Here is a 27,479-nt window from a genome sequence, read left to right on the forward strand (position 1 = left end):
AACCAGAGGCCTTTCTCCTGGGCATAGTCGGCCAATTGGTGCCAAAGAAGGATAGAACTTTCTTTATGTATGCAACAACAGCAGCAAGAATACTTATTGCAAAGTATTGGAAGACACAAGAGCTACCCACCCTGGAAGAGTGGCAGATGAAGGTGACGGATTATATGGAATTGGCGGAAATGACTGGCAGAATCCGAGACCTGGGAGAAGAGTTGGTGGAAGAAGAATGGAAGAAATTTAAAGACTATCTTCAGAAATACTGTAAAATTAATGAATGTTAAAATGATGTTGGATTGAAAATAAGTGGCATTAGCAACAAAGTTAATAAGAATATGCAAAAATGAATTGATAATGGATGAAAATATAGAGTTATAATATGTTAAGATACAGAGTTAAGATAAATGAAAGAGGGTAAGGATTTGCTGATTTGATTATTTAAATGGGAATACAAAAAAGGGAGGTGTGAGGAGGCCAAGGAAATAAGTTAATGAGTTCAAAGTTACAAAAAACGGATTTGTTTTTAATTCTTTTTTGGCTATTTGTCTTTTGTATTTTGTATTTTTATTCCTTTTTTTCTTTTTCATGTATTTTTCTATGTTCTTTTTTTGTATCTTTTTCTTTTTATATGACCTTTTTTCATTTTGTAAACTTATGTTTTTGTAAAACTTCAATAAATATCTTTAAAAAACAACAACAACAACAAAAAACAAAACAAAATGCAAAGGTGCAATATGTTGCAGTGCCACAAACAGAATCCATGGGTAGTTGCACATTATTTCAACATTAGTGATAGGATAGGGCCAGTAGTTTTTTGTCATTTGCAAGATGACAAATGAGCCGCAGAGAATGGATTGGAAGGAACAAACTTTACTTAGCAGTGTGCTCTGCCGAACTATATACAAAACAGAAACTTAGCTTCTTTTCCCTGCTAGTGTCACCCAGAACTGCTTCTTCCCCATACAACCATTTCTAAAATGCTTTCATTCTCCTAGGGGAGCAGCCTTGCTTAGGGGAGGGGAGTGGTCAGTATTCTGAGGGCCGTATACCAGTGATGGGCGGGGCCAGATACAAAAGTGGGTGGAGCAACACTCCCATCAGCTTGGCCAATGGGAAAGGCAGAAGGCATTCAGGATGCATGTCGTTTTGTGCCATGCTCAAATGGGATCCAGCTGACTCGCATGAGAACTCAGCACCACTGCGACGGCAGCTCTGGAGGAGGAAAACGGGACATTTCAGGATCATGTCAGAAGTCAGGATGGCTTCTGTAATTATGGGATGTCCTGGGGAAATCGGGACACTCGAAGGGCATATATCTGCCCAGCGGAGTGTTGCAAATGGGGCACTGCCCCACCAATCTCAGTCAGATCTCTGCTGTCTCCCCGCCTGCCTCCTTACTTACATCCAGTCCAGGGGTCGGCTCTGCTTGTGACAGCTTCCTACTCCTCCACACTCCCAGTGCCACCCTTGTAGAACTCGGCAGGGAGGAGGATGGAACAAAAGCAGAATTAATTGGCACTGCCTGTCATTGGCTCTGGCGCCACCTAGTGTTGGCCTCCTTGCCTTCTGGCCTATCAGTTCCAATGGGCACCAGCCACTACTGCATCTGCTCTGGATATTTTCTGGGATGTAAACACTGACACACCACTCAAAGGAAATAAATAAACAGCACACAATAGGCAGCCAGCCCCCTGGAGCTGAGGATTTTATTAGAATACAAACAGGTATTGCCAAACACAATATAACCTCTACTTATGAAAATATCAACAATTACAGTTGAAATAGGCAGTAGTAGTAAGTCACCTTAGAAGAACAGTTTGCACCTATTATTTCTGTGTGGTTTTTTTCCTTTTTAAATAAAAACTTTGTTCATAACGTTTTGGCTTTTTTATTTTTAAAAATTAAGCACATAGACAGGTAACTTCTTGCCTGGCCTGATATAACCAGCAGTCTTTCTTTTCCCTTCCTGTTACAACTGGAGGCGCCAAAATCAATTAAAAATACAGGAAGCTTCCCTCTCTTTGTCTTCCACACGGTCTCGATTATATTTTCTTTTGGTCTTGGTTAAATACTCACTGTGTGGATGTTGGAGGCTACAAATAATCCAGCAAGACACTTCTGAGTTATCAACAGTCATTGCATTCCGTATGAATAAACCAAGGAAATAGAATAAGGTCCTCAAAGGTGAGCCAAGGTGTCATCCGAACAGAGGCTGAAGCAATTGCTTGAGGAGGCTGGAAGTGCTCTCTGGTCCTTCCCAACAAGATTTTGTGCGTAGCTTGGTTGGACCAGGATGCAAAATATGAACCTTCTCCCACACACAAGTAAGCAGTGAGCCTACCACTTGTGCCAATGTGTCCTTCAATAAAAACACCACCAGAAGTAATGAGACAGAGCTGCTTCTTCACCCAGGCATAGTCCAGTGGCAGAGGGTCCCTCTTGCAAACTGAAGATGCAAGATTCGGTCCTCGGTAGCTCTTGTTATGACAGGTGTGGGGAACCATTGACCTTCTGGTTGTTGCTGAACTACAACTCCTGTTAGCGTCAGCAAACATGGCCAATGGTCAGGGGTGATGGGAGTTGTAGTTCAGCAACATCTGGAGGGCTGGAAATTCCTCACATCTGTGCTAGAAGATTGTGAGAAGGAACATAAGAAGTTGCCTTAAGTCAGGCTCAGACTATTTATCGATGAACGATAGCGGATGGTGGATTGGGGTGATGGCACTCACTTGACTTCTGGCCCCCTGCATCCCTGCTGTGAGGGGGTGAGGTGGCGCAGTGCGAATGCATCTGTGCAGCCAATTCAGCACCTCTGCTGGTGCATGTGCCCTGCACTGACCTTGCTGCCACCTTTCCCCTCTCACTCTCTGTTCTGGCACGCAGCAGCAGTGCGGCTAGTCAGAGGTCGAGTGAGAACCCTGTCATCCGCTGCTGTCCATCGAGCCCAGTATGGATTTCCTCTGACTGCCAGTGGCTCTTGATGGTCTCGGGGAGAACTTTCCTCATCGCCAGCTTCCTGGCCTGATAAAACTCCTCTTCAAAAGCAGAGAAAAAGGAGGCCGATTTGCACAAAGTGTTCATGTTCTAATTTGTATGCAAATTGAGAAACTATGGCTAAATTTGAAACTGAAATGCACATCACTATAGTGGGGAAGACTGTGACCAGGTGATCTGTGCTCTTGCCCAGTCTGTGGTCCAGGTGCTGACTGTTGATGATGGGCGACTCAAAGCCCCTCTTGCTATCCTTCTGTTTTTTAAGAGATTTATACATTGTGCCTGGAAGGATAAACACCCACCATCTATTATGCGACAGTGGCTTTTTGGTGGGTTCTCCTCCCTCCCTTTATTCCTGGTTTTCTTTCCCCCCCCCTCTTCCGCCATTTTGTTAAACTCGCCATTAATTTTCTTTTCTCTCTCTCTCCTACCATCTTTGTTAAACCTGCCATTGACTTCCTTTTTAAAGGCCCCTCCTGCTCTCCCTTCTTAGGGTTGTTTGTCCTTAAACAAGCAAATAAGGATCTTTTTTAAAAAAATTAAGACTATGACTTGGGACTGTCCAGTGAAGCTGAATGCTGGAAGTTCCCTGTGTAATTTTGCTCCCAGAAGATGTAGTGATGGTCAGCAACTTGGATGGAGGATAAAGCTATTGGTTGCTATGTTCTAACTACACTGCCAGCTGCTGTGAGCTGCAGGTGGGCTGTTGCGCTTCTTCTCTACTTGCAGGGTTCCTGCATTCATCTGGTTGGCCACTGTGAGAACAGGATGCTGGACTAGGTGGGCCATTGGCTTGATCCATCAGGGATCTTCTTATGTTCTTCTTGGAGATACCAGAGATTGAACCTAGGACCTTCTGTGTACAAAGGAGAGTCTCTTCCACTGAACTGTCATAGCAGGCCCCAGAAAGGCCCTGAGAGAGAGATACAGGCCATTAAAGCTGACAAACACTGTGGTAGCTCAGTGCTCAGTTATGGGTGGTGATGCTGAAGGAGACTTAATGGCTTCCACAAGCCCCTCCTCTTCCGCCCCTTGTTTGGACAAATCCAAGCCTCCTAAAAAGGGGAGACATTGCGAAAGCTGAGGGGGCTGGTAGGTCATGCAATGGAAGCACCAAGGGCAGGCCTTTATTCTCGTCTTTTAAAAATAGTAAAAGTATATGGCAATTGATTTCCACCTAGAAGGTTTAAAAAGCATTTTTTTTTAATAATAGGAAAAGAAATCTAAACATTCAGTTGCTTTTTTTTGCTAACGTAGCAGAGTTAAATGCAGACTATAAATAGTTTAAATAGTTTAAGCCTCCCACTCCCCAGTTATCAGGTGCATTTTTTTTTTAAAAAAAGGGTATATTGCACTTTGATGTATACAATCATGTTAACTCCTTCATCCACCTTCCATTAAGCAAAGTCCAAATGAATGATAAAACAGAGGTGTTACACGCCCCCCCCCCAACCTTAAGAACTGTTCGAAGGTAAACTTTGGTTCATTTCCATTTGCAAAGTGAAAAACGTAGAGGACTGGGAAGTTAAGGATAGGAAGTGGTAGGAGGAGAAGACCAATACGTCGTATAAAATTCAAGCTGATATGCTTGTGCGCTCTTTTCACTGGTCATTATTTTGACAATTAACATTACTTTCTGAGTTTTACTGCAACCAATGTTTTAATATATGAAGTGCACGGTATCCAAATCGGGGGAAAGGGAACCCCCAGTGACGGCAATCTCCTCCTTCTCCTACCCACAACCTGCAAGTTGTGGTGCAAACTCACATCTACACAAAAGATCTTTGATAGTTAAGGAGGGTAAGTTTGGTTGTCAGCACTGAACCGAGGCTAAAACCTGGCTTACAGGTGCCCTAGAACGGGGATAGTCAACGTGGTGCCCACCAAATATTGCTGTACTACCACTTCCATCGTTCCTTATCATTGCCATGCTGGCTGCTGCTGGTGGGAGTTCTGGTTCAACAACATCTGAAGGGCACCCCCTTGCCATGGGGAATGGTGGCGAGTCAAGTGACAACCCAATGGCTAAGAAGCCATAGTAGCATTAAAATAGGATGGCCCAACTTGCCCAGAGGGTCCCAAAATCATGGGCTAGACCTGATCATAGCTGTGACTTCCATATAGGGTCAAGGCCCTTAGGGATATAGAATCTCAGTATCCACATAAAACACGGGTGACTCCTTTGGTCTCCTATGAAGATATCAGGCTTTTGCCCCGATTCTACACTTTGACCGCATGTGCAAATTTTCATGGTTCTCTCCTGGAAATGGGCCTTTCATGTAATTACAAGCTACAGTTTACCTGCATTTGTTTTCATGCCACAAATCTATACACCCCGCTTGTGTAATGCTCTCCCCAGAGAGGTTTGACTGGCGCCTTCATTACATATCTTTAGGCGCCAGGCAATAACATTCCTCTTTGACCAGGCCTTTGGCTAATTAAACAATCAATGGCCTTTTAAACTGTTTGTGTGTGTTTGTTATTGTTTATATTTGTTATTATGTGAATGCATTGTTGTGTTTTTAGATTGAAAACCGCCCTAAGATCTTCAGATGAAGGGCGGTATTGAATAATAATTATAATAATAATTTATTATTTATACCCCGCCCATCTAGCTGGGCTTCCCCAGCCACTCTGGGCGGCTTCCAACAAAACATTAAAATACAAGAATTCATCATATATTAAAAGCTTCCCTAAATTCAGTTTAATAATAATAATAATAATAATAATAATAATACACCTTTGCAAAAAGGCTGAAAACACATCCTTTCTTTATAGCTGCCGATTGGCAGTGTGGACTCTGCATATCACACAGCCCCCGGTAATGCTCTTCCACAACTCTTTGTCATGGGATTCATATTCCTGTTCCTGAAAGCAGTGGACGGAAGAACTGGGCTAGCAATGAACAAGGTGATTGAGACATGTGAGGAAACAATGCAGTCCAGTGTGCGGAGGTCTGCTGAAATCCCACACCTATGACGGTGCTTATCACACCAGGAGTTACATTCCCTGTACTATACGGCCAGAGTTAACTGACCAACGCAGTTATTCAGCAGCAAGCCGTGAGGTACACTTTCCCCTCAACCGTTTCCCAAATGTCTCAGAAACTCTGGTGTCATTTGTCATATGCTTTCGAAGCTGGGCTTCTGAAGGACTTGCTTATTTAAAAATGTTCTAACCATACTGCCGAAAGAATGTGATTCTTTCTTGGTCACTGTTACGCTATGAGGTCTCTTGGATGTTACTTCCGAACCCCTTCTAGCGGGAGGAAGAGGTAACTCTGAAAGATGAATGATTTAATTCTGGAGCTCATAAAAAAACAAAAAGCACCCCATTCTCCATACATTCATGGTGTTGTTGTTGTTTTTTCAAATGTGTACAAATAACCATTAGGAGCCCACTCAAGAAAGTCTTGCTGTCTTCTCGGGCTTCTGTGAGATTTATTGTCTCCATATAGATCACAAAATAATTCAGCATCGCCCAGGGATCAAAGCACCTAGTGAGCTTCAATATGGAATTTTCAAAAAAGGTTCTTTTAAAAAAAAGATGCTCAAATATGTTATTTTTGTTCTCTGCTCAAGAAATCCCTTCCTTGCTCTTGGCACAATGTGCTCAACTATTCCATGAAACACAGCACTTGTACTGAAAAGGATAAGTTACAGCTCTCATGTTGCCTTGTGGGCCACAGGATGGCTTCTTCCAGTTCTGTGTCATTCCTCCAGAGAACCTAAAAAGACACACTGAGCCACCATACAAATCAATAATTTGCAGTTGGATCGCTTCTTGTCTTCAACATTGGAATAATCCATGTGGTAGGACTCCATGACAATTTGTAAACAAAAAACAACAACCAAGCGAGGGCAGATAATGTAAATAACCCCATCAAATATATATTTATATATGTATATATATAGAGAGAAAACGTTCAGTACAGGTGTATGCTTGGTTAGAACATAAGTTCATTCAGGTACACTTCACAGTGGCTTATTATCACCAACAATGTTCCATGGCATCAGTGCTCAGACATCTAATTGCCACTTCTGAAAGCCTCTTTTTTCAAGGCCCCGTAGGAGATGTAGCCTGCTTCGCTGCCTCTTTCTGTCTCCCCGATATCAAAGGCTCCTGTTAACAGTTCTAGCCAACTCTCCTGACTCTGGGAGAGAAATTAAATCCAACAGCCACTCTTAGCAGTGACCATTGCTCCTCCGGCAGTCGCAGCCCATTGACGTAACCTCTTGAAAAGAACTTTCCTCCGCTTGGAAACCTTTTGGGCGACGATCACGGCGATATCTTTATAGGCTTTCCATTCTTATCGTATTGGTAAACCAGCATTTTGATACAGTGGGAGTTGGCTGGAGATATCCAGGGACTGCTAGTTATGGAAAAGTTATGGTTTGTGTAGAATTGGACAGGTTGCTTCTGGCACTTAAAGAAAGCCTTGAGTGTCGTGGCTGCCATTGTGCGGAAGCGCTTGCTGATGAAACAGTACAGGAAAAAATTGATGGCCGTGTTCAGGAGCGCCAGCATGTTGGCAACATCTGAGACAATGTGGACTGACCAGCTGTTGTGTATTGGCGAGACGTAAAGGTGATAGAGGATCATGATAATCCTGGGCGCCCAAAGGATGGCGAAAATGGAGGTGATGGTAAACAAGATGGCAGTGGTTTTCCCAGTGGAATAGCCTCTCAGGCGGAAATTGCACTTCTGGCGAAGCTTGCACACGATGATGGAATTTAAGATGAAGAAGATGGAGCAGGGCACCAAGTAGACTGTGAAGCAATGGATCCAGATGAGGATGTGATGGACCAGTGTGCTTGTGTAGTCTTCTTTCCAAATATTGGGCCACCAGTAGTAAGGGATGCTGGTCAGAAAGCAAATGATATAAACGCTGACAATGACTTTCCGAGTGCGGGCTGGGTAAGAAACCGTGTGATACTTGAGAGGGTGGCAGACAGCAATGTAGCGGTCAATGGTCAGCGGCACAGTAATCCAAATGGACGTGTGGATGGACGAAAATTCCAAGACCTCGATGATTTTGTCTAGGACCTCTGGCATTTGCTTTTTCAAGATGAAGTCTTCCAATAAAAAGTCAACAAAGACAATGAAGAAGAGCACCAGCAGGTCAGCGGCTGCCAGAGCCAAAAGGTAATTGTAGGAGGACTTCTGCCTGCGTGCCACCAGCTGGGACAAAATGATGACGGTCAAAATGTTAGCTGAAGGGAGGGAGAGAGATAGGAGAGTTTTGTTAGCTTTACAGGAGAAATGGAGGCTGGTCCAATGGAACTGATGGGGTTCTGCCAGCCCCCCCCCCAGTCTGCCCTCAGCCCCCACCTGCCTGCCCATGAGTCCTTTTCCAAGCAGAGGTTGGCATCCCTAATTTCAGGGATGGGGTCTGATGTAAAGATATTTGGAATAAAACATGGACGCACTTGTCTACAAATCAAAATCAGAGGTGAGGAAACGGGTGCCCTCCAGATGTTGCTGAACTACAATCTCCATCATCTTTGATCATGCTGGCAGGGGCTGATGGGAGTTGTAGTCCAACAACAATGGGAGGGCCACAGGTTTCCTAATCTCAGTGTTGGAAGATGAGGAGATGTGTTTCATGGTTCCAGGACACGGTCCTTCAGAACACGCTCTTTAATTGAGCCCTGATTTAATTCCATCCTTCCCGCAAAACGTGCTGGCTCAGCCTCATGCGAAGCTCTACCCACCCACACGTGCCGAAGCCCATTTAATTAGTGCATGAACAAAAGTGCAGAGGTTTGGTTTACCAACAGCGCATGCTGCCAAGTATTGACATTTTTATATGTGTACAGCAATTAGTACTTCTGCGGAGCTAAATGCGCCACATTTAATGTTAAACTCCAGATCGTGCTGATTGGCCTTGAAAAGGCAATCAAGAATAATTAGGAGGATTCCTCTGAATAAGAAGCAAGGGAAATGATGGAAGCAACAGAAATGATGTCCTTATATGCACCTTCTAGTGAAAGCATGAATGCATATTATTTGCCACTTATGGCCTGACATTTACCGCTCTTCCTCTTAGATTTCTAAATGCTGCTTTAAGCTTCATTTCCCAGAAATATATTCCATAATATATTTTGGATAGTTGTTTCTCCATCAGTCTGTATGTCTCTATGCATTTGGATACCTCTTGAGATGTTCCCAAGATGGAGCTTGCTTTCTCCTGCTCCAGAGGGTAGGAGCTGAACCAATGGAGTCAATTTACAAGAAAGGAGATTTCAATTAAACATTAGTAAGAACTTTCTGATGGACATTACAGGAGCCAGAATCTAGTACTAAAAGAGTATTGGAATTGATCCAAGAATTTGGTCAGGTTGCAGGATTCAAGTTGAACAAGTTAAAAACTAAGGTTCTAGAGAAAAATTTAACACCGATTGAGAAAGAGAGGTTTCAGAAGGAGACAGGTTTAACACTGGTTAAGAAAGTAAAATACCTGGGGGTCAATATGACTGCTAAGAACGTGAATTTATTTAAAGATAACTATGAAAAATGTTGGTCAGAAGTGAAAAAGGATTTAGAAATATGGTCAAATTTGAAGCTTTCCTTGCTAGGCCGTATTGCTGCTATAAAAATGAATGTATTGCCAAGAATGTTGTTTTTGTTTCAATCATTGCAAATTATGGATAAAATGGACTGTTTCAAGAAGTGGCAGAGAGATATTTCTAGATTTGTCTGGCAGGGCAAGAAGCCCAGAATAAAATTTAAAATACTAACCGATGCAAAAGAAAGAGGCGGATTTGCCCTGCCAGACCTTAAACTTTACTATGAATCAGCTGCATTTTGCTGGCTGAAAGAATGGCTGCTTCTTGAGAACATAGACATTTTGGATTTAGAAGGTTTCAATAATGTATTTGGGTGGCATGCATATTTGTGGTATGATAAGCTCAAAGCGCATAAAACATTTAAAAATCATATTGTCAGGAAAGCATTGTTCAATGTCTGGATAAGATATAAAGACCTACTTGAAAATAAAACCTCAAGGTGGTTATCACCGATGGAAGCGAAGGCTCAGAAAAAGCTCAATATGGAGGCCAAATGGCCGAAATATTGGGAGATTTTGGAACAAGAAGGAGATAAATTGAAATTGCAGAGCTTTGAGAAACTAAAAGACAAAGTGCGAGATTGGCTTCATTATTATCAAATAAGGGAGGCTTACAATTTGGACAAGAAAATTGGCTTCCAGGTGGAAAAATCAAAATTGGAAGCAGAACTGTTAGGTCCCAAAACTAAGATATTATCAAGAATGTATAACTTGCTGTTGAAATGGAATACTCAGGATGAAACGGTGAAATCTGCTATGATAAAGTGGGCACAAGATGTCGGACATAACATTATGTTGGCTGACTGGGAACAGTTATGGACCACAGGTATGAAATTTACGGCATGTAATGCCTTAAGAGAGAATATTATGAAAATGATCTACAGGTGGTACATGACACCAGTCAAGCTCGCAAAAATCTATCATTTGCCTGATAATAAATGTTGGAAATGTAAAGAAAATGAAGGTACATTCTTTCACCTTTGGTGGACGTGCCCAAAGATTAAGGCTTTCTGGGAGATGATCTATAATGAAATGAAAAAGGTATTTAAATATACCTTCCTGAAGAAACCAGAGGCCTTTCTCCTGGGCATGGTCGGCCAATTGGTGCCAAAGAAGGACAGAACTTTCTTTATGTATGCTACAACAGCAGCAAGAATACTTATTGCAAAGTACTGGAAGACACAAGAGCTACCCACCCTGGAAGAGTGGCAGATGAAGGTGATGGACTATATGGAACTGTCGGAAATGACTGGCAGAATCCGAGACCAGGGAGAAGAGTCGGTGGAAGAAGATTGGAAGAAATTTAAAGACTATTTACACAAATACTGCAAAATTAATGAATGTTAGAATGATGTTGGAATGAAGTTAAGTGGTTTTAGCAGCAATGTTACAAAGGAGTATGTAAAAATGGATTGTTAACAGGTGAGAATGTAAAGTTATAAAATATTAAGATAAAGGATTAAGATAAAAACAAAGAGGGAAAGGATTTGCTGAATTAACCAACTGAACTGGAATACAAAAAAGGGAGGTGTGAGGAGGTCAGGGAAACAAGTAATTGAAAGACAAGACATGGAAAGATTGATTTGTTTTTAATTGTTTTTATTTTTCTGTATTTTGTATTTTCTCTTTTTTTTCCTTTCCCCCCCTTCTCTTTCTTACTTTGTAATCTTTTTTGAAACTTTAATAAATATCATTAAAAAAAAAAGAGCTTTCTGATGGCAAGAGCTGTTCAACGGTGAAACAGACTCCCTCAGAAGGTGGCGGACTCTCCCTCATTGGAGGTTTTTGAACAGAGGTTGGTGACCCTCTGTCCAGGATGCTTTAGCTGTGATTCCTGCACTGTAAGGGGTTGGACTACATGACCCTTGGTGTCCCTTACAACTCTCCAATTCTATGATTCCATCGTTAAGCTTCTTGCTCACTGTGATTTTCTGTTCCTACTCAGCTTTGAAAATGGGTTTTTGGTGCTTAAATGGATTGCGAGATACAGTGGTACCTCGGGTTACAGACATTTCAGGTTACGTGTTTTTGGGTTGCGCACCGCACCGAACCCAGAAGTACCAGAACAGGTTATTTCCGGGTTTTGGCACTCGCGCATACGCAGAAGCACTAAATCGCGCTTTGCACTTGCGCAGAAGTGCCAAATCGCAACCCGCACGTGTGCAGATGCGGTGCTGCGGCTTGAGAACTTCAAGTTCCAAATATGCCTCCCACACAGATCACGTTCACAACCCGAGGTTCCACTGTAATTTGCCAATAAAAAGCTGCATGTCTTGGTAGTTGAGCACCATCACTTTGCTAAAGGAAATCCTTTCAATTGCTGCTCATAATCCGTCTCTCAGCACTCAAGCTAACACATTTTTGCTATTAGATCTGCTTCGTCTAATAGCTACCACCGGGCAGAAATGCAGCTGCCTGTTTCTTAACAGAGATGGGAAGATGAGATTCTATGCACCTTTGGGTGCAAACTGAACCAAATTTCTCACCTATCCCAACTTCCAAGGGGGATCAGTCAGGCCTCATCCCTGGACCGATGTTTTGTAGACTGATTTTAAGTGGAATGAATTTATTTCTTGCTTTAATAGTTCACCTTTTCTGCAAACCCAAGGTGGTACACATGGTTCTCCCCCTCCTCCACAACAACCCAGTGAGGTAGGATAGGCTGAGAGGCAGTGACTGGATCAAGGTCACCCAGTGAACATCATGGCCAAGTTGGGATTTGAACCCTGGTCTCCCAGGTCCCAGCCTGCCACTCTAACCACTACACCACTGCTGAAATTGTGTTTTTTTCCATGACTGTGCTTGGTGAATTGTGGTGTTGTGTGTGTGTGTTGGTTATTGTTAAGGTTGGTGTTAAGTTTTAAACTGCTTTTTTGTTTCATTAAAGTGTGTTACATTTGCCACTTGGTGAGAAAAGTCTTCTGAAAAGCTAGATAAACATCTATAAAACAAATAGATAAAACAAATAAGCCCAGAGACTTGTCATCAAGATAGGGGAGAGATAAGGCTCACTAGAATCCAGGGCATAAGCTTCTTGCACTAACTCTTCTGCATTAGGTCTGGAGATCCATTCTAGCTCAATCCAGGTCCACAGACACTATAAAAGAAAATATTTTTTTAAAATAAAAAAATACAGTCACAATATATTCATTTTTAGATGTGTCTTATTGGTGATTCTGATATAGCTGGCTTTGTAGTTTGCCACGGGTTTCTTTGCCTATTGAATAAGCCAGCAAAAAGCAAGCAAGTAAATCAGTATATAGAACCACAAAGTTCATATACCAACTCTGTGCTCTGCATACTACTGGATCTCCTGCCTCAGCCAAACCTGACCATGGACTGCTCTGACCTTGCCTTTCGCCTGACGCTTGTTGCAAACTCCACTAACTTGGACCATGACCCTGACCTGCAGGAGACAATTTCGGGATAGGTGGGCAAGTAGTCTAACCCGGGGCAAAGATGCCTCTTATGTTCCATCAAAGAAAGTTGTGTGGACCCTAATTGTCTAACCTGGAACAAGGCAGCCTCTTATATTTCTGTCTATGGATTTAGTGAGACCCCTAGGCAAAGATAGCTGTTTATCCCGTTGTCCCAAGAAGTCAGTGATCTTTTGCGATCCCTTTTGAAGCATCAGTGGCGTAGCGTGGGGGGTGCAGGGGGGTGCCGGCCGCACCGGGCGCAACATCTGGGGGGGGGGCGCTCGCACTCACAGCTCTCTGCCCCTACTAAAATCCATGGGTTAGGGGGCGCAAATTACTTGCCTTGCCCCGGGTGCTGACAACCCATGCTACGCCACTGTGAAGCATCAATCCTCACCAAGCAAAGTAAGCCCATGTTTTCAGAATGGGTGCCGCCTGCCAGAGGCAAATGTCAGTGTGACTCTCCTGAAATACCACGAATTTCAGGTATGAGCTATTGCCTGGTCTTGTTCTCCTCACTCTGCAATCGAGTGAGTGATGCATGCCCTCTAAGGAGGAACACAGGCAGACTGCTGGCAGATAGCTGACAGTTTCCTCCACTCATCAAAAGGAACAGAGAGCACTCCTTAGTTGCATTTTTGTTCTGCAAATGGAAATGATGCACCTTTCTCCCACCAATCATGTGCAGGTAGTAAGTGGCAAGTCTGAGATGCACAAGAGCTGTCTGTTTCCTATTGTCTGAGTGAAGAAGAAGAGTGCCTGGAGACCTTTGGTATTTTGCAAGAGGAATTCAAGTGCATACTGGAAAGTTAGGTCTGTGCAATTAAAGTGGGTCAAATCAGTCTTGCCACCCTAGCACAACAAATCCCCTTTGAGAAGCAAGCCAATGGACCTTTCTGCAGATAGGGAAATGCATTGAGAAGTGTGGGGTGAAAGGCTGATTAGCAGGAAGCTATATATATGCCAGGGACTTGGGTGGCGCTGTGGGTTAAACCACAGAGCCTAGGACTTGCCGATCAGAAGGTCGGTGGTTCAAATCCCCGTGACGGAGTGAGCTCCCGTTGCTCGGTTCCTGCTCCTGCCAACCTAGCAGTTCAAAAGCACATCAAAGTGCAAGTAGATAAATAGATACCGCTCTGGCGGGAAGGTAAACAGTGTTTCTGTGCGCTGCTCTGGTTCGCCAGAAGCGGCTTAGTCATGCTGGCCACATGACCCGGAAGCTGTTCGCCGGCTCCCTCGGCCAATAAAGCGAGATGAACATCGCAATCCCAGAGTCAGTCATGACTGGACCTACTGGTCAGGGGTCCCTTTACCTTTATATATATGCCAGACAAACAAATCAGAATGTATTTTCAATAAAGGATATAGTTTACAGAGGGCATCACAGTTTAAGGAGGATGTTGACAAGCTGGAATGTCTGCAGACGAGGGCGAACGAGATGATCAAGGGTCTGGAAACCAAGCCTTATGAGGAATGGTTGAAGGAGCTGGGTATGTTTAGCCTGGAAAAGAGGAAAACTGGGAGAAGATATGATAGCTATCTTCAAATATTTAAAAGGTTGTAACATGGAAGGTAGAGCAAGTTTGTTTTCTGCTGCTCTGGAGGGTAGGACCTGAACCAATGGCTCCGAAGGACAAGAAAGGAGATTCCGACTCAGTGGCGTAGCATGGGTTGTCAGCACCCAGGGCAAGGCAAGTAATTTGCGCCCCCTAACCCGTGGATTTGCGCCCCCTAACCCGTGGATTTGCGCCCCCTAACCCGTGGATTTGCGCCCCTAACCCTAACCCCCAGATGTTGCGCCCGGTGTGGCCGGCCCCCCCTGCACCCCCCACGCTACGCCACTGTTCCGACTAAATGTTAGGAAGAGCTTTCTGGTGGCAAGAGCTGTTCAGCCAGTGGCGTAGCGTGGGGGGTGCAGGGGGGGCGGGCCGCACCGGGCGCAACATCTGGGGTTAGGGCAAATCCATGGGTTAGGGGGCGCAAATCCACGGGTTAGGGGGCGCAAATCCACGGGTTAGGGGGCGCAAATTACTTGCCTTGCCCCGGGTGCTGACAACCCACGCTACGCCACTGTGTTCAGCAGTGGTTAGATGCAGCAATGTGTCAGTTTTGGTTTCTCTCAGTTTCTCATTTTCCCAATGAATCCATGTATTTAGACAGACCATCAGGACAGCTAACTATTTGAAGTTAATTGCTAGGGCTTCATGTAGAATTGCTTTCACAGAACAAAGCCCTAGTGTTATGCCCTCTGCCTTTCTTGATGGCTGCTATAAGAAATTACTCTGTGTTCTGCAAAACAGCAATAGAGGAGTATATTACCCGGTGTTCTTTTTCTAAAGCTCGCCATGAAGAAAAAAAAATCTGTCTGAGTGTAGCCACGATAAGAATTGTGTTACACCAAGTGAGTTCATGTGGGGTTTTTTTGTTTGTTTGTTTTTTGCTGTAAAACCATGTTACTTTGTGTGTTTCTCTGTTTATGTTGGCAGTCAGGAAATTAAGAGCCAGATTTGTGGTTCAATTCTGCACGGTTGTTATTGTTGTTATGCCTTATAGCTAAACAATTAAAATTACTACTACAACATTTTTCCAATATTAAATCCAGCTCTTCCACGTCAGTTTGCATTTTTTTCTTTAAAAAAGCGAGCCCCCATGAAAATTCATCAGCATTTAAAGCAAATATTTCTCCTCATATACACAGTTTTTGTATGTCATTTTGCCTAATTGATACATACTTTTGCAAAGCAATCTCCCCTAATATATTGCATTTTTAAAGTGAATATAAGCATATATATGCATACTTAACCCAAGCACATGCAATTTTTGACAGCTCAGTGAGAGATTTGCATTGCAAAATCCCAAGAAGTGTGAATTCTGGAGGACTGGGGTGTTTCGAGTTTCCATATTGCCAGAGCAAGTTAGGAAGGTTCACCTTTAAAGGTGAACTGAACTGAATTTCTCCTCTGCCCTCACCTCCCTGGAAGCTTTGTGCAAGCAAGGATGAGTGCTCAATAGGCAGGCCATCTAGAGCTGTGATACTCAAGGTGCTGGCCTGCAGACCAGTGCTGGTCCACAGGCCATTGGGTGCTAGTCTGCAGCGACTCCACCACAGCCCAGTTTGGGTGGGACAATTCAGGGACCAAATGTGGCACCAGTCCCTGGCACACTGGTAATATTTTTTTTGCCCTCAGATAGTTTGAGAAGCACTGATCTAGTGGAGTCCTGGCTTCGTTCTCTGTTGCAGCTTGAGCATCTCGTACAAAGGGGGGGGGGAGAATTGCCCAGCGCTTTTGTTGATAATTGATGTGCTTGCCATGCGGATATATAACAGTGCCCGAGGCAAGGGAAGGAAAAAGTTGGCTGCCAAACAACTGACTCATCCAACCTGTCCTCCATCCCTGATCCAAGTCCCGAGGTCATCTTTCCTTTCCCAAGTTGGACCACAATCCATCACTGTTTGCAGCAAAACCTTGCACCAAACAATGCCTTTTACAACATTGTGTGTGTGTGTGTGTGTGTGCAATCTTTGTAGGTTCTGTTAATCAGATAGGCCTGCAACAGGGCAAAATAATAATAATAATAATTCAGCTGTGCTGCTAACCATTCCTTCTGTTTCCAATGCCCAGGCATGGAAGCTAAGGTCACGAAAGCACAAGAGGCAGGGATGAACTGATTTGAGGGAACCTCAGTTTTTGCAGACATGCAATTTTATTCCAAGGAGGGAAATGCTTAAAGTAGGAAAATTCTAAAATGACCCAGTGAAGACCATTGAAATTCGCAGAGACAGCAAGCCCTGTGTCTCCATATTTGCTACTGCACTTATATCCTACTTGTGAGCTTTCCATAGACACTATGAGAACACATTGCTGGACCTTTGGCCTGATCCATTAGGCTCTTCTAATGTTCTTACCTAGTCCAGGGATGGGAAACCTGTGGCCCTCCAGCAACCAACATGGCCAGTGGCCAGATTATGTAAACTGTAGACAAAGGATGTCTGGCAGGCCAAAGGATTGAGATCAACTACCTGCTCAATGCAGGGATGTTGGAACAACAGCATCCCAGAAGCTGCCCCATCTCTCCTTAAATACCTCCAGCAAAGAAGAGCCCACCACCTCCTTAGGCAATCCATACCACTGATGAACAGTTAGGAACCTCCTACTAATGTTTAGCCAAAATCTTCTCCTTGCAGCCCCCACCTATTGGCTCTAATCCTGCACTCTGAGCAACACAGAAGTGCACAGAGAAGAAGTCTGCTTCCTCCATGTGACAGCCTTTCAGATATTTGAAGGCACCTGGTGTGTCTCCCCTTAAGCCTTCTCTTCTCCAGGTTCAACAAACCCATCTCATTTGAACGTTCCTCAAGGGGATTACTTCCCACGAGCACATTCTGTCCATCTATGTGCTGATACCATGCAGTGAGAGGAATCCAGGCATGCCTGCTGGACATAAGACTTCTTCGAGGTTGTTATTACTGCGCAAAATGGCTGTACTTCCAACATCATGTGCCACGCTCATTTCAGCAGCTGGCGATCACTGCTCTGACCTTGGCTTAGCAAAACAATCAGTGGGCGCTTCCTTGCAGAAACTCAAAGCTCGAGACCACAGGCTACTTCCAAGTTGTGCCCAATGTGCTGCTGTTTCCCTGCTGCCTGAAATTAAACAGCATCTGCCGCCACAGCTCTTCCACCCCCTGGAAATTGTATTTTAAAACAGTGGCAGCTTAGCAGACACTCTTGCCAGACTCATGGTATTGACCAGGGCTAAGTGTCTTTAATGCATACTCCTTCCTGCCACCTGCTACTTTTTTAACCTCCCTCTGAGCCATTTTTATGGATCTTTTACCCTTGCAACAAAAATAGACACTATCTCACTTTAACCACATAAGCCGTCATTTGTCCCTCTTTCTGAGCCTCAGAGCATTATCATTTGGCACAATTTTCACAAGCCCTGCTTGATGTGAAGGAATAATAAATTGCTTTTCAATATCTGTCAGTCCTGCAACCTAAGGCGTCTGCTCTTCACTGACAGGCAGAAATTCATCGGGCAAAGCTTTCCTCATCACTGATCTCCATTCTGGCTGCCACGTAGAGAAAGCAGACAGAGAGAAACATTATCATTCTCTCTCTTTCATCTCCTATATACTGGCGGTGAACTCATTATCCAAGTGCCTATATACCACCACATTCACACCATACATTTAAAGGATGATGGCACCACTTTAAACAGTCATGGATTCCTCCAAGGAATTCTGGGAGCTGTAGTTTGTTTAAAACATGAGAAGAGCCCTGGTGGATCTGGCTAATGGCCCATTCAGTCCAGCATCCTGTTCTCACAGGAGACAACCACAAGCAAGACCTGAGCACTAGAACTCTCTTCTTTCTTGTGGTTTTTAGCAACTGGCATTCAGAAGCATTACTGCCTCCGATGAACCTAGTCATCATGGCTAGTAGCCATTGTCCTCCATATATTTGTCTAATCTCTCTATACAGTGGTACCTCGGGTTACATACGCTTCAGGTTACATAGGCTTCAGGTTACAGACTCCACTAACCCAGAAATAGTGCTTCAGGTTAAGAACTTTGCTTCAGGATAAGAACAGAAATCGTGCTCCGGTAGCGCAGCGGCAGCAGGAGGCCCCATTAGCTAAAGCGGTGCTTCAGGTTAAGAACAGTTTCAGGTTAAGTACGGACCTCCGGAACGAATTAAGTACTTAACCTGAGGTACCACTGTATTTGTCTTACTTGGAGATGCTAGGGATTGAGTTTGGGGCTTTTGGCATGCATGTGAGATGTTCTACCACTGAGCTACTGCCCCTTTCATACAGTGAGACAACCTCCAAATGCACATTGAAATCTACGTCCGAGATTTCCAGCTGCCTAATTTAGGGGTGGTGGAGAGTGGCTTTGGTTATTGCTGTGTGTGACTGGAAGCCAGAAACCTTTTGCCGATGCAGATCACCCAGCAATTTACTAGCCGGACCAGATCTACCATCTGCCCACCCCTGCCTTGGATAAATGTCCTGTTCCCCAGCACATCTGCACAAACCCTCCCTGCCAATAACTCAGCGGCTCAAGCCGTCCTTGTCTTATTGCAAGCCTGAAATGAAATCCTCACATTTCTTCCATGCTCAGCATACTGTACATGTACAGCCGTGGAGGCTAGCAATGGAAACCCTGTCCTCAGATGACATTCCCGAATTGAGGCTGTGGAAGTGCATGCGGCGAAGGCGTTGTCGTGCGTGGGATCATTGTGGTCTCTTTTGATCACTTCGTTAGCCGTGCCCTCTCTCCTAATGGAATGAATTCAGCCTCTGCAGAAATACAGGCCACCAATGTTGTCCAAGGAGAGGGAGCATGTGTGTTTGTGTGTACATGTGTATCACACAGAGAGATACTTGCACACCCCTTCTGACTCTAGCCCATGAGAGCTTAAGCCACAATAAAGCTGCTGTTCCTTCGGAAGAACTACCTATCCGATATTTGCAGTGGTAAGAAACCAAGGGGGAATTCTTCAGCCATTTCCCCCAAGCCTTACTAGAGTGGGAGGCCTGTAGCTCAGTGCCAAGGTGTCTGCCTTGCATGCTGAAGGTCACAGGTTTAATCCCTGGCATCTCCAGCTAGGGCTGGGAATGTCTTTTGCCCGAAACCCTGCTGATCAGTGTAGAGCTGCAGTGCAGACTGGTCCATTGGGGAAAACAGGGAACTGCCCCACAAACCCCAGCCAGCTCTTACTTGTCTGCCTTCTCACCTGCAACCATTCCAGCGGGTGGTTGTGGCTGTCAACTTCCTCCTCCTTAGTCCTTAGTTTTGCTGCTGCAGAATTCAGCAGAGAGGAGGATGGGGATAACACTAGAATTTGCTGGCTCAATCTATCATTGGCTCTGGCTCCCCCTCCTGTTTGCGCTCCCTGCCTTTCGCCCTGCCAGCCCCAGTGGGCACCAGCCACCACTGCCATGCTAGATGGACACAATGGCCAGCCTCAATATAAGGCAGTTTCCTATGTTCCTTGTCACCCAGCTCTTTTCAGGAAGATACAGATGGTGTGTCTGATTGCTTTCTATTAACTTCCTGCACTCAGCTTCTTAAGGTGGACTCGATCAATTCTGTCAACAGCTACCCTGGCTCCTGTGTGAGAGGAGACCCAAGAGGCAGACCTAACCCTCCCCTTTTGTAGGAGGTTCCCCTTCCCTGCCCCCATCCTCAGATACTGAGGAAAAAAGATGCTCGATTATAGCCAGAGCGAATCTGCTAGGTGGACATATCCATTCTGCTTTCCTCTCCCCCTCTAGGAACATTTCATCTGAATTCTTGGCATACAATTCCAGATGGGAAAGGAGGGAGGTGGAGAGAGAGAGAGGAAGGCAGGGAAGGAGGGAGAGAGAGGGAGAAGGGGCATACTTAATATTTCAGTGTATATACGCAGAGTAACAACGGCATGATTAACTACTCAGCAATGCAGAATTTGCAACGCCGGCTTCCAAAATGAGCAATTGCAGCTTAAGAGCCAATAAAGTATTGTTTGCAACAGCAGCGCTTCCACATTGAGCGAAGGATTTGTAAGTCAGTAAGCAGAGCCGTCATCCTTGCATTTCAATGATATGCTATTAGGCAAGGGCGAGCATCTCCTATATATCTTTATCTATTAATCATTGACAAATAAAGATGATGCAAACGACACGGTGCTTCCAAAGCCTTGCTTGCCCAGCCAGATCAATATGCAGCAGATTTTCTTTCTATAATGAATGGTGTTTTAAAAACACATCATTTAGCTACTCTGGAAGGTTTGGCTGCGCTTGACATAATGAAATCCTCTCCAGATCCACAAAACAGGCAGAGAACAAGAGGTCACCTTGATGATCTTGAAAACCCACTAGCAGTGCAGCTAGCTAATTGTAAACTCTGGATTTAATGGTCCTGTAAGTGTGTCCGTGGAGGGGGGGAGGCACTTTAGAGAGTGTATATCATTTCTGAGAGGGAGTTGTTAATTAAGCCTCCTCAAAATCTTCAGGACTTGGTCTAGCTGCTAAGGTTGGCTGTCTAGTCTGCTTCAGTTGCAGCGGAAGCAGCTGTTAGTGTGCCTGTGCTCTGGTGTTTATCTACTGGCTGATGTGGTCCATTGCTGGGAATCCCCCCCAACCCCCCCTCAGTTAACAATGCCCCTCCTGTTGGTTCCTTTGCAAAGGTCCCTCAAGGTCACCTCCCTTCCACTGGGTATCTCTAGACCAGTTTAACCTTTGGGGACCAATTTCTTAATCTCTTACCATATATTTGCGTGGTGGTCATGCTCCTGTTGTGACCCACCTTGGATCAGGTCCTGACCCAACCTGACTAGTGGAACCTGCAACAAAATGTTGCAGCTTGGAATGCTCCTGGCCATTGCTCGAGCCAGGCAGCCATGCTCCCTCCCACAATACTCCCTTTCCTGCCCATTTTTTTCACCTGCACCCCAAATAGTCAGTATTCTGTGGTCACCAGGGAAGGGTGTAGCCCAGTGGTGGAGCATCTGCTTGGCATGAAGAAGGTCTTAGGTTCAATCCACAGCTCCTCCATGGAGGGCTGGGAGCCTCTGCTGCTGAAACCCTGCCAGTCAGTGTAGCCTGTAGTTAGCTAGATGAAACTGTCTTCTGACTCAATATAAGGCGGCTGTATTCCTATAAAAACATGCCTGTCAGTTTGGAATGGGTGAATCTGTCTGTTCTGGTTTCTCTCAGTACCTCATTTCCCTAATCTTAACATCATCATCATCATTTCACCACCCTTCACTCTAAGGTCCCAGGGTGGGTTACAACATCGAAACACAACATTAAAAATAGTTTAAAACAACTTAAAGGTAAAGGTAAAGGGACCCCAGATTGTTAGGTTCAGTCATGGACAACTCTGGGGTTGCGGCGCTCATCTCGCTTTATTGGCCGAGGGAGCCAGTGTACAGCTTCTGGGTCATGTGGCCAGCAGGACTAAGCCGCTTCTGGCGAACCGGAGCAGCACACAGAAACGCCGTTTACCTTCCCGCCAGAGTGGGACTATGATGTGCTTTCGAACTGCTAGGTTGGCAGGAGCAAGGACCGAGCAACAGGAGCTCACCCTTTTGCGGGGATTCAAACTGCTGACCTTCTGATCGGCAAGCCCTAGGCTCTGTGGTTTAGACATCACAAATATTAGCTGAGTTCCACATCATTCTCTGAATCCCCTTGGGGGTGGGAGAAAGTCCTTGTGAAAATTTATCAGCATTTCAGTATGGATTTTTATCGAATACACACATTTTTGCATATTATTTTCACGACGCTGTTGAAAGTTGGATACTTTATCTCAGTGGATGCATTTTTGTACACATTACTTGGCAGGAGAACTGCGCTGCAAAAATTAAGAGAAGAACGGGTTTCTAAGGATGGCTGCGTTTAGGTTCTTTCACTGTTTCAGAAAGTGTGAGTTTGGGAGGTTAGCCTTTAAATAAGCTCTTTCCTATCCTACCTCCTCTGGGGGCTGCATACCCTGAGGGAAGGCAGAAGAAAGGAACACAGGGCCAGGAAGCATACATCCCATCATCTCCCCCTTGGCACGAAAGGTTTCTGTCAGTCTTTGTTTTATATCAGGTATTTGCTCTCATCTTCAAGCTGCAAACCGCTTTGGGTGCTTTGGCCGGAAGGCAGTATGTCAATCCAATAACAAACAAACAAACAAACAAACAAACAAACAAACAAACAAACAAAAACAAACAAACTTCTTCCCCATTCCCCACTTGACAGACCCAACTCAAAAGGATCCAGCTGTTGTCTGATGTGCGTACTCTAAAGTAGGAACCTCATAATCCTGCTACAATCTCACAAAGCTTTCAAAAGGTTGGGTCCCAAATATCTGAAAGGCCACTTCCATCCCTTCTGATCTTCTCAGGTGTTAAGAGGGGGTCTCTTTTGGTAGTTCTGCCACCCTCAGTATTGTACGGAAGGGTGGTCTGGGAGAGGACTTTTTTTTCTGTGGCAGCTCCTATACTGTGGAACTCCTTCCTTACGGAGATGTGTTGAGAAAGCTTTGCACAGCTTTCCCAACACACACCTCCTTATCTTAGCCTCTGACAGTCGACGAGTTTTGATTTGTGGGATCCCGCTTCTCTTGTCAAATTCATTACCACCCTGTTCCATTTGGAAAACTTTTGCCTCCTCCATCATCATAATGGTTTTATCTGTTTCTAGAACTGCGTATTGCTTCATTGTTGTAAGCCGCTCTGGGATTTTATGGCGAAGAGTGGTTAAGAAGTCTTAATGAAAAGCAAAAGCAAAATCCAGAACAACCCATTTAGGCTGCAATCCTATATCTGCTTACCTGAGAGTAAGCCTCATTGAACTCAATTGGACTGGACATAGAATCATAGAATCGTAGTCGGATCATCTGGTCCAACTTCCTGAAATGCAGGACTCTTTTGCCCAGTATGGGGCTCAAACCCACAAACCTTAGATTATGAGATCCATGCTCAACCGACTGAGCTATCATGTATAGGATTGTGCTGTTAATGTTACTTAATTGAACTGGAGGACAGGGTTGGGAGGGAAAGTATGATGTCCATAGAAAAAGAAAAGGGGATCTCCCATATAGGAAGCTCTTTCACGGCAGGTATGCAGTGATTTTAAGGAATCACTATTTTTTTCTTTCAAAAGGAAGACATTCTGCATTTTGCAACCCCCCATGAAATGTCTGAAAGTTTACTGGTCAAGTTATAACTCTGAAGCTGGTTTATGCAGGTTAACTGTCTGAATTTTAGCTTCTGTGGTTGTTGAATTGCACTTTTTACCAGCATTTGTTTTTAAGCAGACCACCAGATCTTATTAAAATGATCTGGTTATAAAATCCACAGGGGTGGCAAATGGATGATGTGATTTTTCTGAAGCTCTAATCCTATTTTGTCTACAATCTGAGTGGAGAGGCAGCACAGAGTAGTGGCTAAAGGGCTGGACTTGCCTTGCAGAGGCTTGCAAGTGGAATTCTATCCATATCTGACTGAAAAGTAAAGCCCATTGAGTTGAATAGGACTTACCTCCCAGGAAAGTGTGTAGATAGGATTGCAGCCTTGGGCTCTAATCTCCCCTCTGCAACAAAACACACTGAGTGACCTTGGGCCGGCCACTCTTCACTTTTAACCTACCTCACAGGGTTGTTGTGAGAATGAAAAGGGGGAAGGTTATCAATGCCATCCCGTGCTCCCCGGGTGAAGAGCAGGATAAAAAATATAGCAAAGGAGCTTGCTGAGTGATGTGGGTGAAATGTTTTGCCAGTTCTCCATAGCGGCTCATTTTTCACACTGAACACCTCTGTCCTAACATGGCTAATTCTCTCTAGAGCATTAATCCACCTGGTTTACTTAAGAAATGAAAATCTCTAAGTGCAATTGGCCAGGGAGGAAGCTGGGTGTGGTTATTCAGTAGAGAGGAAGTTCTTCTGCCAAAACTTAAAAGCACCCTGGATATATATATATATTCCTTCTTGCTGTTTATTATTTATTTTATTTATTAAATTTATATACTGCCCTTAATTCGAGGATCACAGGGCAGTTTGCAGTATAATAAGCCATTTCACTACAATTTCACACATACAAGACCTTAACCCTGGGATTCTAAGGCTTCAAATCCCCTGCAGTTGTGCTCAGAGAAGACTTTGCTCTCTAAAGAATTAGCTTAATGGTTCACAAGTAATGAGGCTCACCTGCAAAGGTTGTCTTGGAGGTCTGCATTTCTAATTTTCACAGGTATTATGAGCAATATTATCGTTCTCTCCCCCTTACCCCATATTTCCCTTGCATCTGCCAAGCATTTTTTTTTAAAAAAAACCCCAACAACTGTCAAGCCACTTCTCTGGCAGACGGAGTTGATGCATTTGAACCGTGAGCCAGAAAAGTGTTCTCTCAAAGCAGTCATTGCTGTGTCAGCACCACGGACAGCTCATTTGTTGGGAGGCAAAAACAGCATGCCAGGAAACCTGTAAGCATGCACAGGCTGTAATTGTGGGCGAGATCTGCCCCCATTGATTTATGCGAATCACTCTGTATAAAAGTGTGCTGCAAGCCACTTTAGTCTTGTCGGGACATGGTTTGGAAGGCATTGGATGGGGACTTCTTAACAAAAGAAGGACTAGACAAATTCACCGAGGTAACGAGCCTATCAATGGCTATAAAGTCATGACGGTGGCTAAACAAAACCTCCAGCTTCAGGGGAAGTCTATCACTGAACACCAGTTGCTGGGGGGTTAACAGCAAGAAAGGGCTGCTTCTTTGATGCCCTGATTCCCAGAGGCATTTGCTTGGCCACTGTTCAAAGCAGGAGGCTGGACCAGATTGCCTTTTGATCGGAGGCAGGATACTTACCAATAAGACTTGCTAAACCCCAACTTTGCAGAGTTAACACACCTCACCTGCCCTTGACTCTCCTTTTTCTCTCCCACTCCATCCTACCTTGTCTGTCTGTTGTTGGCTCCCCATTGGGGATTTATTGAGGGGTATCCCCAAGTCTCAGCCCCGGCGGCTATACTTGAGCCCCGGCAGGGTCCTTCTTCATGGAAACCAGCCACTGTGTCCTCTGCACAGGGACTGTGACCCCTCCCCCCAAAAAACCTTTTTTGCAGACCACCTCCCGGCCCCGGCCCCACACATCCTTAAAGAGTCACAATAGTTGTGGAGTTGGGTAGGGGAAAGCCATTGGTCACGGAGGAACTTAAAGCCAGGCGCCAAGTTTTGATGGGCTGCCATCGAATCGCTCCTTCTCTAGAGTGGTCCAGGGAGCATCTTGGGGCTTGGACCAGCCTCCCCGCTCCCCGCCCCCGACCTCTTCTCTTCTCCCCCATCAAGTGATGCCTTACCTGGTAGCCCCAGGCAAAGAAGCAAGCTGTAGTAGACGACAGGTATGTATCCTAAGCCACAGCCGTGCAGAGAGCCATTGTGCATGTGGATGTAATCTTGCTCCATTGGACGTGCACCTCCCAGGTCCCCTCGCAGCGCTCAGGAAGGATGGAGGGCAGAATCAGCCTCCTAGACCCAACGCTCTGCATCCCAGCATCAGCCGCGGGAGAGAGCCGGCAGCAGCACCTGTCGCGGGGAAGACGCTCGGCAGTCTCTCCGCCAGTCGCTGGAGGAGGGAGCAGCAGTAGCGACGGCAGCACATGGTCTTCCTAGCCGGTGTAAGGGGAGGGTAGGGGAGGAGGAGGAGGAGAAGGAGGAGGGATCTTCTTTTTTCCTGCAGCTGCCTGTCGCGCAAAGGGTTAAGGCGCTTATCATTAGTTTCCCCAGGCAGCGCAATGCTGGCTGGCGCTGCCCACCTTCGAATTACAGACAGATAAACACACACACACACACACACACACACACACACACACACACACACACACAGAGTCTTCCCGGTCTGTCCTCGGGGTCCTAAGGACCACCCATTCCAGGCAGTCTCTTTGGATGGATGGACGCGTTGGTGCTTCTCATCCCCGCCATGGAATCGTGGAATTGGACTTCACACCCCAAAAGGCCACCTAGTTCAACTCCCCTGCAATGCAGGGAACCACAACTGACAGATGACCATCTGACTTCTGCTTAAAAAGCTCCAATTAAGGAGACTTCACAGCCTTCCACTACTAAGAGTAACTGCCCCCTGATCTACTTACCTTCCTTCTTTCCTTCCTTGATAGCCCCCTCAGCTACTGTTTCTAGAAGGAAGGAAGGAAGGAAGGAAGCAGAAGTCAGATCTAGCAAATCAAAAAGGGTCTTCAACTTGCATGTTTTGTTGTTGTTGAAGGGATCCCCACAAGGGAGTGAGGCAGCAGGGAGGCGGCTGTAGGGCAAGGTGCCAATCGAGCACTACTGGCAATGCACCCACAGCAGGCTGGCGTCTAGGCCGCCCCTCCCCTCCTTCTCATCTTCCTTGTAAGTGGCAGCAAGGCACCCACCAGGAAGCTAAGGCTGTGGCTCTCCATCCCCAGCTGAGGCACTTCTGTCCTGGAGAGTAGCTGCCAGTCAGTGTAGGCAGTATTGAGCTAGACAAGTGTAAGGTAGCTTCTCACATTCCACACTGTCTCCTTTGTGGTCTTTGCTATCGTTTTATAAAGGAATGGGGTCTAGGCTTATACCAAGCCAGATTATTTGTTCACCTAACCCAGTTGCCTCTGCACTGACTGGCAGCAGCTGCCCAAGATCTAAGGCACATAATGGGGACACAAGGAGCTGAATCTGCAACCTGGCATTCTACCCTGATCTGTGAACTAGTCCTATCAAATACGTTGGGGGGAGAGGAGTCCATGTATGGCAATAAACTGAACACGTGATCAAAGCAGAGAGGTCATTTTTCAAAAGGGAAAGGAAAACTTTTAACTTACTGTGCTCCCTGTGAGTTATGGGCATCTTCCCTAACTCTTGGGAGGAAATTTCTCGTTCCATCTCATCCGAGTGGAGTTGCTCATATTTCAGCAGTGAAATATGCTGGAGCCAAAGAGCGGGGAGAATTAAGGACCTGTTCCCCTTTTCATTTTTTTTGGGGGGGGG

General features: G+C 45.2%; 2 protein-coding genes across 3 annotated transcripts in view; both read right to left on the minus strand.

The window, feature by feature from the left end:
- UMOD (uromodulin) overlaps positions 1 to 27,479 on the minus strand; it is a 268,506-nt gene that overhangs the window by 167,832 nt on the left and 73,195 nt on the right. The window lies entirely within an intron of this gene.
- GPR139 (G protein-coupled receptor 139) lies at positions 5,703 to 26,333 on the minus strand. 2 transcript variants are annotated; one of them, XM_083585349.1, is made up of 2 exons: positions 25,814 to 26,333; positions 5,703 to 8,204 (listed from the first exon to the last, which is right to left on the minus strand). In XM_083585349.1, the coding sequence occupies exons 1-2, from the start codon at positions 25,917 to 25,919 to the stop codon at positions 7,270 to 7,272; spliced, it is 1,041 nt and encodes a 346-aa protein (XP_083441475.1). In that variant the 5' UTR covers positions 25,920 to 26,333; the 3' UTR covers positions 5,703 to 7,269. The 2 variants fall into 2 exon arrangements, with proteins under 2 accessions (XP_083441475.1, XP_083441476.1); XM_083585350.1 differs by lacking the exon at positions 25,814 to 26,333 and adding an exon at positions 19,722 to 19,767.

This window comes from Podarcis filfolensis, assembly GCF_964270895.1.
Source record: "Podarcis filfolensis genome assembly, chromosome: 14".
Classification (NCBI taxonomy): Eukaryota; Metazoa; Chordata; class Lepidosauria; order Squamata; family Lacertidae; genus Podarcis; species Podarcis filfolensis.